General features: G+C 35.0%; 1 protein-coding gene across 1 annotated transcript; it reads left to right on the forward strand.

Annotated features, from left to right (window-relative positions):
• The first annotated feature begins 11456 nt into the window (after positions 1-11456).
• LOC117622087 (suppressor protein SRP40) lies at positions 11457-13309 on the forward strand. The gene has a single exon (XM_034352622.1). It carries the CDS (start codon positions 12028-12030, stop codon positions 12853-12855), a length of 828 nt encoding a protein of 275 aa, XP_034208513.1. The 5' UTR covers positions 11457-12027; the 3' UTR covers positions 12856-13309.
• Positions 13310-17046: the final 3737 nt, after the last annotated feature.

The following is a 17046-nucleotide window of genomic DNA, read 5'->3' on the forward strand; positions in this document are numbered from 1 at the left end:
AAGCTATATAATGTGTCATAAAGTTTAATCCCTTTAAATAAAATCCTTGAAAGGATTGAAATTGCATGAAGCAAGTCCCTGAATGACATGTGCCTGAAGCACAAAATCCGTTCTCAATACTAATATGCATAAATTGCCTCAGTGAGTACATTAATATGTTTGTAAACACATTAAAGCTTCTCAAGAGTTCCATAAATATTTGTCTCGACTAAAAGATCGAGCATTATGCCAACGAGATTATTGCTTATACTAAGAAAGTATTGAAGCATTTTTAAGCGTATTATTCGTTGGACACTTGAAGGATTTTCCGGAAGTATATTGGACCGGACATCGTATTTTCCAGATAGAGCTCAACTCCATCATTTTGGATGATGTGAGGCATATTTGATGCTATCTAAGCATAACACCATATACGGGCATATTTTTGGGTGAAATTATAAATAGCCCAAGTGTTATTAGATATGCGGACTCTGGAAATCTCTATGGACGCTTACTGGAAACAGCTAGTCATGAAGTTTTCAGGGGGAGATATTCATCAGGGGGAGCATGGTATTCATAAAGACTTTCATACACTGTACTCTTTTTCCTTCATCAGGTTTTTATCCCACTGGGTTTTTCCTGGTAAGGTTTTAACGAGGCAGTGTCGCTCAAAGATTGACTCACAGAAGCAGTGTCAACTATGATATTCAGACAGATGATCAACAGTATGGCTTCAAGATATTATGCCAAGCATCAGGGGGAGCGTGCCATCCAAACAGACCTTTCCACACTGTACTCTTTTTCCTTCGTCCAGGTTTTTTATCCCACTGGGTTTTTCCTGGCAAGGTTTTAACGAGGCAGTGTCGCACGCATGTCCATATACACAGAATTTTATTTTACTCATGGTTATGTACTCTTTTTTCCTTCGACCAGTTTTTGTCCCACTGGGTTTTTACTGGCAAGGTTTTTAACGAGACATATTTCATACCATTTGTGGTCTCCAAGGGGGAGTGTTGTAAATAATTAGGTGTGGAGCCCACATGTTGGAAGGGGGCCCCCACACGTTGGAAGAAAACTTTGCCTACAAAAGGATTCCTTCTCATTGTAACAATGATTGATTACAGAGATCAAAACATTCAATAATGAGATCAGTTTCTCTACTTTCTCTATCTCAATTTCCTCTCCAATTTCTCTTTAGTTTACAACAAAGACCACAATATATTTTATTTTATTTTATTTTCAAAAAATAAAAAAGGATGATAATAGAAAAGAGGCTAGGTAAATGGGTAAGAATTCTATAGTGAGGGCCAAAGGTTGCTCTAGGCTACAACCCAGAGGAGTAAGCATTCTATAGTGAGGACCTTGTATATGGTCTTTAGGTGAGGCCATATCTCTTAATCGTTTGATCAAATTGGTTACGTTAAGCAATAAGACCTTACCTAAAGCCCATATATAAGGCCATCACTACAACATGACTCTGCATGCATGCATCTAAATTCAGTCAGCATATAAAAATGACGTGGAACATATGGCTGAAGCAATAGAAGAGGCGTTGGAGCGTAGCACGTGCAAAGGTAAAATCGGAAAGTTACAAGTTTGGGCCCTGAGCTCGAATTTGGGCCCATGACCCGTTGTTTCGAAGAGAACAATGTCACAAGTAAAACCCATTGCTTTTCTATTACATAAGGGCTTTTTTGGGTATTCGAGATTGTTTAGCAGCCCAAAAAGGCATTTTAATATTTTTCTAGTTTTTGGAAACTTTTGTTAATTTTCCTTTTTATTTCCTTTTGGATTCCTAGAGTTTCTAGGAGTATTTAAACCAATTTTAGCATGTGGCTAGGGCATTATGTTATCATTTTGAAGTTCAATAAACTTGAAATTTTCTCATATCTGGAGGATTCCAGGCTATTGATTCTCTTAGACTAATCGTTTGATTGCCTCCATATTGGCATAGGGCGTAGTTATTGTAGGAGGAGCTTGTTTATAAGTGCTTATGTAAGATGCATGTTTGCTCATAGGCACTTTTGTTAAAAGTATGTTAAAGTATTTCAAAAAACCTATCACTGGCATAGGGCGTAGTTATTGTAAGAGGAACTTGTTTGTAAGTGCTTATGTAAGAAGCATGTTTGCTCATAGGCACTTTTGTTAAAAGTATGTTAAAGTTTTTATAAAAAGGAATCAAGTGCTACCTGGAAAAAAAAAAAAAAAACATGCTAAGTTCTTCTCAAGACAGCACTGAAAAGTGCTTTTATAGTCCAGAAACACTCCTATATGGGAGTGATTTTGGAAAGGCTAAAAGTGTTTTCTGACAACCAAAACTGCTTCTTATAATGTTTGGCAAAAAAATTAAGAAGCGCTTCTAGAGAAGCACCTGTTATGTACTTCTTTAGAAAGTACTCCCAAAAAGTACTTGAATTTCTTATGAAAATTTCAATGTCTTTATAATAAAAGATTTTATGAGCATAAGTGCTTCCTAGAGAAGCAGTCCTAAGTATGTCATAAGTTGAAAGTGCTTCTAATCATTCTAAAAGTAATGTCAAACATACAAAGAGAGAAAAATAGAGTGAGGCTATGTAGTTATTAGAGAGGAAGGAGGGTAGAGAGAAAATTGTGGAGAGATTTCTGATTTAAATTTTATTAAAATAAATTTTTTTATTACAAGCGATAGTAATGTCAAACATACAAACAGAGACAAAGAGAATGATGAAGATGACAGTAATTAGAGAAGAAGGGAGAGTGGAGAGAAATTGTGAAGATACTTCTTATTTAAATTTTATTACAAATAATTTTTTTTTAATATAAGTGATAGTCTAAATTACAAGGGGAGGGGGTTTCTTACACAGACCACCTAGGTTTCATGGGAGTTCGAACCTGAGACTATTGGTCTGCAAATCAAGACCTTTTTCCACAGGGCAAAACCTCGTTGGCTATTAAAAACAAATTTTAATGAGGGTAAAATTTGTAAAACATGGATATAGGATAACAAATGCTATATTTCTTCTTCGGCAAAATTGTAGCAATGGTCTCTCAAATAAGACCCCACTTTACTTTTTGGCCCTCAACCCCAAAAATTGTTATGGCCATCCTTCAATTAGATATCACTTTGCACCACTCGTCCTTTTCGTCAATTCTGTTAGTTTTTTTGGGCGTTGTTTGAGGGTGGTCAAAATTCACCCAATCCGCCGAGGAGGGATTCCTAGTGGGGCAATTCCTAGCGGCGAGATTCTTAGAGGTCAAGAATTCCTAGCGGCGGAATTCCTAGCGGCGGGATTCCTACCGGTCGATAATTCCTAGCAGCCGAGGGTTTTTAGGGTCCGAGGGATTCCTAGTAGCCAAGAAATCCTAGCGATCGAGATGCCTTCTCAAAAAGGTGGCCGAGGTGTTTTCCTCAAAGGCCATGGTGCCTTCTCAAAAATATGGTCAAGCATTTCCCTTTGCAAAAGTGGCCGGGCGTATCCTTGCAAAATTAGTCAAACGTTTCCTTTTGCAAAAGTGCCCGGGCACTCCTTAAATACCTTGGTCGGCCAGTCCTCTTGCAAAAAATTGGGCCGAGGTGGATTTTCTCCTTGCGCACCCATGTGCCATATCGCAACACTTGGGCATGCAAAGTTGGGCCGAGAGAGTTGAAGTTTGGCGGGAGGTATTTCCACCGAAAGAGTTGTTCGGCAGGAAGTATGTCTTCCGAGTTCCCAATATTCAAATATTTTGAGAACTCAAAGATAGTCTAACATAGGCAAGCCCAACATCCAAATATTTGGAGCTCCCATACCGCCCACCTTGGTGGATGGTCAGCCAACTCTAGAATTCTAAAACTTCAAAAGGTACGAGGTTCCACCAAGATGAAATCTCGGAGGTCCAAGCTCAAGCCACAAATTCGAGCCCAAGATTTCCGGAGGTCAGTATGCACGTGACGGAGGCCTCACAAGGAAAGAAATCAAGACGGTTGATGACAATTCAGAATTTTCCAAAATGAGAGAAAATCAAGCAACCATAATATCTCCGCCGACATGATCCACGGATTTTAGGGGCTTCAAAAGGAAAGAGTTTTAAAAAGAGTTGATATTTGGCCATTCAATGGCCAGCCTATGGGCTGACGAATGCCCTATATAAACCTCACCAAACGAAGACAAAAAACACACAACATCAGACAGACAAACCTATTTTTCATCTCGCACTTTTCTTTTCCTAGACTTAGGATTTTACTTTTCATGCACCTAGTGTAGTGAGTTCTTCCTTTTCTTAGTATAAGTTTAAATTCTAGTTCAATTTATTTTTCTTGTCATTTAAATTCAAGTTTATTTCAATTGCTTTGCTTTTCATTGTTATCGCACTTCAATTAAGTTTAATTTCAAGTTCATTTTACTTTATCATTCTTATCGCTTTCATTTCGTTCTTGCTTTATTTATCGCTTTGATTCATTTTATCGCACTTTAATTCTTATCTTTACGTTATTCTTTCACACTTTACTTTATGCATTTGTCTTTAAATTATATTTAAGTTTAAGCACCTTTACTTTACGCACTTATTCTTCGTTTCATTATGTTTCACCTTCAATGTTCATCTCCACCTACTCCACATCATTTGGTCGTTTACATAAAGCCTTGACCCCAATGTAGTAAAAGAACCTAGGCCTTGAGGAAGTTCCTTACTCGGCCGAACAATCATTTGATTAAAGACAGATCTCGGACGCAACACATCCATCTACTCACATTCCATTCAAGTCCAAATTCGGGGCTGGGTGGTGGCACACCCCGTACTTTAAAAAAAAGGACCAAAAGTTCCTTCCTTCGGCTGCCCCGGCCGAAAAGAGGGAAACAGGCGTGTGTGAATGAAAATGGTCCCCGTGAAATCTTCCCCATACTCCATCAAAAGATATCCCTTTTTAAACCAACCAACACCACCTACTATTGATCCTAAGAGTGCTGCTAAACGAACCCTAAAATTAACTGAGTACATCCTACTACTAAACTATTTATTGAATTGCTAATTTATCCTAATATAAAATGACCAAAATGGATATATTGAATTGTGAAACAAATAAAATTTTAATAAGTACACCTTACTCACTATATTCAACCCTTATCAGACATAGAAAAGTCTTCGTATTGCTTGGTGCTCACGAATAACACAGCGAGTACTAGTTTAGGATTGGTATTACGAAATTAAAGATTTTGATGAAACCCAAAATCTGAAAAGAGGGCACAGATTCATGTAGAAAGAGAAACCTGGTTGATTGGTATTAGAGTGTTGTACTAGGGCTATTTTTGGTAGTTAAATAGGGTGTACTTAGTTAATCTTACATTTTGATTAAAATATTAAGGTTAACTTAGATTACAGGGTGTACTCAATTAATTTTAGGGTTTATTTAGCAGCACTCTATCCTAATTATATCATAATAAGTCACCTATACAAAATAAGGAAAGAAATCATAATGAAATACAACCAAGGAAACTTTAAACTCATTAGTCATTTCAAGTATTTTTATCAAATCTTTTAAAACTATTTGGCTAGTTATGACTACTACTAAAAAAAACTTCTTGATGGATCTAGCCGTAAATATTTGTTTTCATCTTTAGTGGAGATTTTTTAAATTTTATTTTGTTTCATAGAAAAAGGTACATCCATCCGAAGAAAAAAAAAGTTGAACTTAAAAAATATTTTGATGCTCATAAGTTGAAATCTCTTGCGTTTGATTAGTTATTAAGTCTAAAGCTTATTTACTGTTTCACCCCTTAAAATGAATCCTCGGTCTCACTTTACCCTTTTAAATTGAAATTTTTTCACTTAACCACCTGAATCTCTAAAAATTGCTAAAATTTCTCACTTTACTACTTCCGTCCATTTCCATCCACAAAACCATTAAGTATGTTGACACGGCATGGGCATTCTAGTAATTTTAGCTCCTTATCTTCTCTCTATCCCTCCGTCTCTCTCTTCTCTCCCCTCCCGGACCCAACCTCCATCGCTTCCCGTCCCCTCCTCCCTCTCCACTCTTCTTTCTTCTCTCTGCCTCTTTTTGCTTTCTACCTCTCTTCTCTCCCCTCCCCTTGCCATACCCAACCCCCACCCCAAACCTAACCCTCCATGGACTTAGTCAACACACCCAAACCACCACAAGAGAGAGAGAGAGAGAGAGATATATATATATATATATATACAAATGGAGAGAGAAGAGAGAAGATAAGGAACTAAAATTACTAGAATGACCATGCCACATCAGCACACTTAACGGTTTTGTGGATGAAAATGGACGGATGTGGTAAAGTGAGAAAATTTCAACAATGTTTAGAGATTCAGGGGGTTAAGTGAGAAAATTTCAGTTCAAGGGGGGTAAAGTGAGACCGAGCGTCCGTTTCAAGGGGTGAAACAATAAATATTGTGCTTCTCAATATTGGAAAATGTACTAAGTTTGAAGGAATTCAGATCCGATTAGCTGTCATTGGGTTTAGTCCACAGTTTTTTGGTTTTAGATGTAGGTCCTTTGACTTTATGAACTTTTTTGTTGTGTCAATTTTATCCTTTGAGATAAATAAGAAAAACATATTGAAAATCTAAATTTAATGCTACCTATATCTCAGGTACATAAAAAAGATAAGCGGTAAAACGTATGTTACCTATAACTTAGATCCATAAACAAAAAAGCAAAAAGGTGTGGTACCTATATCTCATGTATGTAAAAACACAAGTCAATTAATAACTTCTTTTCTTGTTAAGGGAGTATGTTACCTATAATTTAAATTTATATATATATATATATATATATATGAAGAAAAAAATATATTAAAAAATGTATTACCTATAACTCAGGTATACTATACATAAAAGAACAACTATAAAGAACAAAATGACTGAACCTGATTCAAAGTTGGGCATATATTCAACATAAAATAATAAAAAATAAATAAATAAGAAGAAGAAGAAGAAGTCGATACCATGACAGCATAGCAAATGGATATGACTATGCTTCAGCTGGTCATTTGCACCTTGGGATGAACCCCAAATCTGTATGAATCTCCATTATTTCCTCATCTATTTTAACGAGTGTTTGGCTTCCTTTGAGAACTAAACTCACTCCATTATCTCTTTCTTATGTCAATGTACAACATTTTTTTTTGAAAAAAATCTTCCCAATTAGGTGCTTTACTTATCATAAATTTAGTAATTTATTACAAAACCACCATAAATTTTGCTACAATTAATAACTTCATTATTCCTTACGTTTTATGTGCTCAAGGGTAAACTGGTAAGGAAAGAAATATAAGAGCATCCATAATCATACTCTCTATTTTTAAGTTATAATTTAGCTAAAAACACTAGAAAGCTATTTTAGGAGCTCTCTATAAAATTTCAACTCCAACCATACTCCGTAGTTTAAAGAGTCATAAATGTTTTTAATGTTTTTTAATTCAATTTTTGAATAAAGTGTAGACACAAAAGCACTAATAAAAAATAGTTGGCTTTAAATAAATGCTTAAAATAAATTAAATAAAGAAGCATTTAATTATAGGGAGTCACTAGGAGTCCTTTCTCTCTCTTCAGATTTAAGAGCTCCTATAGGTCTCCCTATTTTACGAGCTGAATAGGGAGCATGGTTGGAAGTGGGTTTTTTTAATTCCTCCCTAAATTTTAGCTAAAGAGGTGGTTTAGGAAGCTTATTGTGGATACTATAATATTAGTTAATTATCTCATTAAGGTAAGTAATCTAAGATAATGGGTAATATTGGAATAAAAAATGATTTAAAAATATAAAAATAAAAAGATTACATCAGACAATATTAAACAAGGAATGTAATCCTATGTGGCACAAAAGTCAAAGGACTTGGATCAAAGTCACCAAATTCAAGGATTAAACTCAACTCCCTAATTCTGCTATAAATTCCCATAATAAACTCTAAACCCAAACTTAACCCTTGGCCCCGTTTGGTTCATGGGAAAAGAGGCTTGGGAATGGGAATTCAATTGTTTTCCTATGTTTGGTAAGTCTATGCATGGGAAATAGTTGCCTGTCACATGGGAAAGTAGGGGGAAAGTAAAGTCGTCCTCTTAACTTGGGTTTTGTTTTCCATCCTCATGGAAAAGTTTGGGAAAATGAGCCAATATTCAATGCACAATTTTTATGACTATTTTGTCCCTATGAACAATTTATAATTACAACATATGATTAAATGCATTCTTTTTTTATTTGATTTAATATGGGTATAATTGGAAAATTATACAAACTTTGTTTTCCATTCCTACTCAAAACAAACACGGGAAAGGAAACAAAGTGAAATCTCCCAGTTACTTTCCCGATATTACCAAACGTGGGAAAGGAATTTTTCATTCCCATTCCTTGAAAACTGACATGGGAAATGATTTTCCCTCAAATCCATTCCGTGAACCAAACGGGGCCTTAAACCCATAACAGATGTCATTGCACAGAACCATGGCATAAACAAGATGAGGAGAGTGCCTAAATTCAATTTATGTAAGCAATATTTGTTGGAGAATTAATTGTGGAATTTTTTATTTTTTTTTTACAAGTGATAATCTATTTTAAATTAATCTAAACTATGGGGAGGGGGGTTCGAACTTGAATGGAGATGGGAAACACATCTGCTCTATCTAACTTGCCTAAGCCCATATATTCATTAATTGTGAAACTTTTAAGAGAAGCATTTTAGATGTATTTATACATTACAAATTGTAGGTGAACCTCGGTACATAAGAGGTGTTTAATCAACTGCCAACTAGAACTAGTATCACATTTATGCAAAAGGTTGATGATCAAGTCCATGAATGCATCAAATCCATTCCTAGGGTTTCAACGTAAAACGAATATTAATAGATGGAACGAAAATAACAATTATTTAAATTATTTAACCACAGGAAATTAATTGATCTGACCATACATTAGGTGAGTGAGTATTGTCTTAATAGTTTGATTATTGCTTTTTGTTCTCTTTTTTTTATTTGCCAAATAATAGTTTGATTTCCTTATTAACGATATAAAGGGAAGGTGATTGAGAACTGATTAAGTTGATCCGTAAGCCAATCCCTGGCCATAGTTACACCTCTCGCACCATTCCACAGGCCCAATACCACCACCACCACCTCACTATTTTTTTTCCCCAACCACCAATGAAAACAATGAAACTCGATTTGGACCGATTCAATGGGGAAGACGGTGGCTGGGGTTTTGTTGGGGGGTGGTTGTTGGGGTTATGGTAGTGGCTGTGTGATTTTTATTTAAATAGTTTATTTATTTAATAAATATTTGATATGAATTTCTCAATTTGCCCTTAATTTTAACGGAAAAACTAACAAAATTGACGGAAAGGACGAGTGGTGCAAAGCGATATCTAATTGAAGGACGACCATGATAATTTTTGAGGTTGAGGAACGAAAAGTAAAGTGAGGTCTTATTTGAGGGACCATTGCTACAATTTTGCCTTCTTCTTCAGTTTGAGGAAGCAGGATCACATTGTGAAGCAATTTATCCTAATTACATCATAATAACTCACCTACACAAAATAAGGAAAGAAATCATTTGGATCTGGGTTTGTGTCTGCTTGATGAGGCTCCTGATTGGATTGACTCTGTGTTGGTGAATGACTTGATGAGGTTGTCTAAACCTCGTATGACTGGTGTTGTTTAGTTTCTTTGGTTGTTAGGGGTTCTTCCCCCCCTCCCTTCACCAAAAAGAGAAGAAAGAAATCATAATGAAATACAAGGAAGGAAATGTTAAACTCATTAGCCAATTCAATTATTTTATCAAATATTTTTAACCCATTTGGCTAGTTATGACTACTACTAAAAAAACTTCTTGATGGATGTAGCCGTAAAAATTTGTTTTGATATTTTGAGGGGATTTTTTTTTAAATTTTATTTTGTTTCATGGAAAAAGGTTCATCTATCCGAGGATAAAAAGTTAACTTAAAGAATATTTTAATGCTCATAAGTTGAATACAAGGGCATGCTTAAAAAGTATATTGCCTTTGATTAGCTATTAAGTTTAACGAGATACTATGCTTCTCAATGTTGAAAGATGTACTAAGTTCGAGGAATTCAGATCCTCTGTTATAATTTGCTTGACTTCTTTCCTCCATGTGATATTTCATTAAAATTTCATTCAAAGGATTCAAGTTATACACATCATTTTTAAAATAAAACCTCAATTTCCTAACCATGATGAGCTTGAAATTGGTAATTGATGAAAGGGATTCAATTTAATAATGTAAAAACGAACGAAGGGAGATCAATATATGCTATACCATCTCGGCATATTGGTAGTTTATTAAAAATATTCAATTCAATTGTGAAGACTGACATCTCAGCTGTTGCTATTCAATTGTGAAGACTGACATCTCATTCTAATATAAATTCGCATAATAAACTCTGAACCCAAACTTAACCTGTGTCATTGCACATAACCACCACATAAACATAATGAGTAGAGTGCCCAAATTCAATTTATGTATAAGCAATATTTGTCGGAGAATTAATTGTGAATTTTTTTAATTTTATACAAGCGATAATTTACTTTTAATTAATCTAAATTATGAGGAGGGGAATTCGAACTTGAGTGCAAATAGGTAACACATCCGCTTCAGCCAACTTGGCTAAGTCCATGTATTTACATTAATTGAGATGGCCAATAGCATACTAAACTTACACACACTACACGAATGCTAGGACTCGAACTCAGGACCTTGTCTGAGGGAGTAAATACTCCAAACCATTAGGTCAACCTCGCTACATAAGAGGTGTTTATTCAACTACCAACTAGAACTAGTATCACATTTATGCAAAAGGTTGATGATCAAGTCCATGAATACATCAGATCCATTCCATGGATGAACTCATGTAGGGTTTCAACTTAAAACGAATATTAATAGATGGAACGAAAATAACAATTATTTAAATTATTTAACCACAGGAATTTAATTGATCTGACCATACATTAGGTATCATTGTTGAGTGACTATTGTCCTAATAGTTTGATTATTGCTTTTTGTTCTCTTCTTTTTTCTTTTCTTTTTTTTTCTTTTTTTTTTTTTCGGTTTGCCAAATAATAGTTTTGATTTCCAGGGAAGGTGATTGAGAACTGATTGAGTTGATCCGTAAGCCAATCCTTGCCCATAAATGCCTTTTTTCTTCTTTTTTTTCATCAGCTGGTCTATAAAGTTCAAAGTGCATGCCTAAAAACCTCATTCACGTTAATGGTAATTTTAACTTCTTTTTTAATCAACGAAAAATGAGATATTCGAACTTGAAACATCAGTGAGTCAAGATTACAATAAGCCGGTAATTTCGAACTTTTATAAAGCCTTGGGATGCATATACTCATTGGTCAAGAATTTTCGAGCATATCCCTATTGAAAGAAGTTTCTGTTTATGATAGAAAACCCTCTCTCCTGTACGCTCATCACATCAAAGGAAGTTGATGCTGAAAAATGAAAAATGAAGAAATGAAAATATTTGGTAAACACACAATTTGGTAATGGACCCATTTCCCACGTCGCCAGAAACATGGCCTACCTGTTTGAGGACAGCAGCAGAATAATTTTACTCCCTCAACTACTTCCATACACCGAGGCCGGCTTCAGCTTTTATCTCCCTCTAAAACTCAAACACACCCAACATCTCTCAACCAACGAGACTTGGTCTTTCAATTCACTCTTGCCCTCCTCTTGTCCAAATCAAATCATCACTGACATTTTCCATCATCTCCAAAGTTTGCATCTGCAACTTCCCGTTAAACCCAGAATTGGATCTTCCTCTTCCTAACCTTTTAGGACCACATATATCCATTATTTTTGTGTGTGGTTGATTGGAATTCCCTATTTATTCTACGATTCAAACTCTGTTTCTTGTCATTTCCTATGTGGGATGTGGATATTTTTTTAAATAACTACAGTCTTCGTTAGGTTTGAAGTTCTTTAGAATCTAGACTCGTCAATGTTTTTACATCAAAAGTGACATGTTTGTTGGTTTCTGCTAAATCTGATATATGTGGTCTGAGTGTGATTTTCTGGCTTTCTTGAGATTAAAGTCTTAACAAGGATAATGGGGGTTGAGCTGTGTTCAGATAACTCTAGCATGGGTGTGAGCCCAAGGATTTCATTCTCTTATGATCTTTGCCAATCTGATGTTGCAGCTGTGGAACAACAACAGCACCACCATCCTCCTCTCAGATCCAATTCATCATCATCCTCATCGAGAAGCATGAATTCAAGCATGGAGTTTGATTTCTGCGTCGTCCACGAGAGCTTCGAGCAGGAGTCTTCCTCCGCAGATGAGCTTTTCTCTGATGGGAAAATGATTCCAAGTGAGATCAAGAAAAAGTCTGCTCACCCAAAACAGCTGGATCAAAATATTGTGCCTCATCAACATCCTCCACTGCCAACAGCGGCAGCAGCTGATCCAAGTGACGAAAACACAAGTAGGGCGAAAGAGAGCGGTAAAGAAAGCAAGAACATGAGCTGCAATGAAGCTGATGAGAAGCAGAGTTCCAAGTCTTTTTGGGGGTTCAAGAGAAGCAGCAGTTGTGGTAGTGGTTATGGCAGAAGCTTATGTCCTTTGCCACTTTTATCAAGAAGCAATTCAACTGGTTCTTCATCATCATCAAGTGTAAAGAGATCAGTATTTTCCAAAGAGGGTCAAAATCAGAAGCAGACTTCACAGCAGAAATCTGCATCCAAGAAGCTCCACTCATCATCACAATCTTCTTCAACTTCAATGAATTATCAAAAGCCTCCATTGAAGAAGGGCCAATATGGATCATATGGCAATGCTGCTCCATTTAATCCTGTGTTAAATGTTCCTACAGCTAACCTATTTGGTTTTGGATTAATCTTTTCAAATGGAAAAGATAAGACCAACAAGAAGAAGTGATGATATGTGTATTGGCATTCAATGATCAGTTCATCTTATATGGGAAAATAAAGTTTTTTAATTTTATTTTCTACATTTAACTTGTTGAATTTTAAGTGATTGTAAATTAAGAGTAAAGGGCTTTGAAGAAAGAAGACAAAGAGATAAAAAAGATGCATCAATTCAAGGGAGGGACAAAGGCATATGTATGATTCTAGCCACATGCTTTGGAAGAGCTAAAAGACAAGGTAACCATAGTTTTTCTTGGTGTCATCCCACATGGTGTTTTCCACTTTTTCTGCGTTATTTGGTCTTTGTTCACACATTTGGTTATATGCTGTGGTTTGGTTTTTGTATTTTCTTTTCTATTTTCCTGCTTGCTCTGTTATAGCCAGAGAGAGGTCTGATCTTTTGACTTTGAAGAGCGTTTGGCATGTTCTTTGAACTTGGTTTGGAATTTTATCTGTTTTTTTAATTTTGACTCTCATGGATTTTACAATATTTTTTTGTGTGTACACACAACTAGATGTAGTATATCAATGCGTTTATGTTCATTTGTGCATACCCTTTGTCGCAACAAGTCAATACCCAAATTCAACCTAATTTATCCTTGTAATGATTAACATAACTAACAAAACTGTTACAATAAGGCAAAGACGGAGCTACGACAGGAACATCTGCCACATTTATTTATCTATGTTTCTCATCACGTATATACAATTGTGACACATAAAAATCTTTCATATATGTCAACGGGGTCTAACCCAGTAGAAAAGGTCTTGATTTGCAGATTAGTGGTCTCAAATTCGAATTCCCATAATATCTTAGTAGTTTGTGTGAGAAACCCCCTTCCTCCCTCTTGTAGTTTAGACTATCGCTTGTATTATAAATAAATAAAATTCTCTCATACCTAAGACCTATCAGGAGCATCTTGCCCCACTAAATTTTTATTTTTATTTTTTTGAGAAAAGATGAACTTATTAATACTCATCAAAGTAATGACATAGTTAGCATGTAAAACTGTGACTTTGTTAAAACCTTCCCAGAGAAAATCACGTGGATAGAGTCAGCATGTAAAGTAATGACACAGTCTTGCCCCACTAAATTGATTTTAAAGAAAAAATTGTAGGTTCAACTGTACATCTATATATAAAAGCAAAATGTAGAGAATGGTAAAACATTCAAAATACCAAAAAATGCCATTGGTTAATGCAAACATTAAGAATTGAAATTATTAATTAAATGAGGATAATATGGTAAATTCACACTTTTTTATATTTAAAAAAATTAAAACTAAAAGAAAAATCAGATAATTGATCCTATTTTTATGGAACACAACTACCCATTATCTTTTTTAATTCTAAAATAAATTAAATTTTTTTTAAAAAAAAAAAAGCCCCTGGCAGACGCGAAAGCGCACGCGGAGAGGCTAGTGAGCTATTATACAACTAAGTTTTTATTTATAGCCTTTGTAATTCACAATTTATTTATTTTTTGTGATAATTTACAATTAACCCTGATTTTATGGAAAAATGCCTCGAGAACGGTTGTAATGGGTTGCTTGAAAAATACTCTCAATCAAGATATTAACTTCTTGTGTTTGCTATTGTGTTGAAATTTTTTTAACCTTAAATTGTTGCTCGAAGTCGTAAGCTATCCTGGGCATCGGTTCAAGTTTCTTCAAAAGCAAGGGAACAAACAAGTAATTCCAATAATTTCCTAGTCAAGAAAAAAGGAATAAGAAAAAATAAATAAAAATTTCGATGAATTGTCAATTCAAGCCATTCACCATCATGTCCCATGCCTGTGAATAAATATTTTTTTTATGATTAGAACACTTCCACTCATTTGCATGGCAAAGGGTAAGGGTAAGGTAAGGGCTGTTACTATTCACGTAATAGTGGCAGCCCTTGTAAAAGGCTTGTGGTGGTTTCACATTACCATGGCAACCCAATGGCAACTACTATTCACATGAGATGTGAGGAGAGAAATTTGTGTAGAGTTTTAGTGTGGGAAGTGAGGAACATGACTTAGTATTTATTAAAAAAAATTCTGAAAATTTTAATATTTTTTCAGATTTTTTATAATTTTTTTTCGTTGTTGACGTCAACAAACCCAGACTATTCTTGCCTTTGGGCCTGTCCAGGCTTGTGGAGCCCACCAGTTGCCCAGGCTGCTGATGCCTGCTGGAACGTGAAAATGGGGCGGCCCTCTCCTGCCCTGACCAAGGCTGGCCGCTAAAAGTGCTCTTAGTTAAGAGGTGACATTTGCAGGAGGAGACTGGATGAAAATTAAATATCAGCAAATGAGGTAGACTTATTCACTTCATAGTTGGTAGTGAAGATGAATAAATTTCAATGGCGACCATAACAAATTAAAGGCATTTTCATCTTAATATGCATAGCATATTTATAAGAGATATTTAGTTGTATACTTATTCTTACCACTAGTGTTATAGATAAACACTATACCATTTAGTTTCTATAAACAACCCAAAAAAAACCCTACTATTGCCGGAAATTGGCCTTCATAATGTAGTCTCAAGTATATTTACAGATGATACATAGTAGCTCAAAGGTCTCAAGATGTCAAAGCCTTACTCGTAGAATGTTAAAAAATAGTTAGGAAAGCCTTGACTTGAAAGAAATTCTAGAATTTATTCTCAAAGATGTTGCTCTGAGCAAAAAAAAAAATCTTGGCTTATGGTGTTCTTTTTTCAAATATTTGTAATTTGGTTCCTATCTCGATTAGATTGTACATCGTAATGTACACATTGGAGCTTATTGCAAGAAAATTTCATGTTTTAATGAATCAAAATTATTTCTTCCAAATTCAATTGAGATGAACACATCAATGTGTCAGTAGAATAAGATTTTATTTTGGACTGTTGTTGTATGTAGTGAAGGGAGTAGAGGTTTCACTCCAAAATCAATTGGTAATATAGGAGAGTAGTCCAACTTGTTATGAGCTCATGCTTTAGGTGTTTCAACTTTTCAATGTGGGACAAATACAACTTCGTTGTAAGTTTTCATTCTTCATCCATTCATAATTGTCTTGGATTCACAACTCTTACACGTAGATTACTTGTTATGGCTTGACATACAACCATGCTATAACTTGTACGTTTTGTTGAACTTTTGACATTGGAAAAATAGAGATTAAGGGAGAAAACACAAGTTAACACTCAAGAATAAATAACTCGTCAGTCTAAAGAATTCACCAAAGATATCTGAGCTAGGAAATAAGAAAAAATCCATCTATTTAAAAGATAAAGGCTATAAAATTCAATTAAATCTGGATGTCTCATTACATTAGGAATGAGGGGTTTAAATAATGTGTTCATGCAACAACTCTCCATTAATAGGTTCATTCTCATAAATAACTAGACATGTACCAAGATTTGGAACAATGCATTCTTTATCCCAATATAATCTTAAAGGGGTGTATTTAATTGAGGTTTTAAAAGACTATTTAGGGATTAAAAAATTCTAGTGGATTTAAGTAGAATATAATGACTTGTAGAATTTTATTTATGGATTTCTATAATCAAGATTTTTTACTTATGGATTTTAAAGATTTCTATCATAAGATTTATAAGATTAGAAGGACCACATGGATTTCTTCCGAGGTCAACATAAGTTTTTTTAGAAAAAATAGACATATAAAAATGAAACACTAATATTATTTCATTGTTGGTATGTCTTTCTCAATATATAAAAAAAAAAATTAATCTAAAACTAAGAAATAATATTAAACATTAATTAAAAAATCTTAAAGATCAAGAACATAATACAAAAAAACTCTCTCTGTGACCCTCCATGTTTTCTATCTAGGCAGCCCACAGCCCCACCACTCTCTCACTCATTTCTCTCTCTCTTCTCTCAGCCCACCCACAGAGCCAATCTCACTCTCGACAGCCTACCCTCCCACAACTACCACACACTCTCACCAATGTATTGTGGTCTGTGTACGAGAGTCAGAAAAAGATTCAATCTTGTCCATTCATTTGGCACCCTGTTTTTTTTTTTTTAACAGCTTATTGAAATTATTATCAAGAGGCTAGGACTTTCGGGAAAGAAGAAATAAAAAATTGGTAAACATTGAACGAATAAAATGAGAGAGAGCGAGAGAGAGAGTGTGTGTGTGTTATATAGTTTGTAAAGTTCTGAACTTTCAACATACAAAGTTAAAAGGGTCTACAAACAAGCTCTC

This window comes from Prunus dulcis, chromosome 3 (genome assembly GCF_902201215.1).
Source record: "Prunus dulcis chromosome 3, ALMONDv2, whole genome shotgun sequence".
Taxonomy (NCBI): Eukaryota; Viridiplantae; Streptophyta; class Magnoliopsida; order Rosales; family Rosaceae; genus Prunus; species Prunus dulcis.

What these genes read in the sequence shown, in the direction of transcription:
- LOC117622087 (XM_034352622.1), top strand. Translation starts at nt 12,028, where the DNA reads ATGGGGGTTGAGCTGTGTTCAGATAACTCTAGCATGGGTGTGAGCCCA.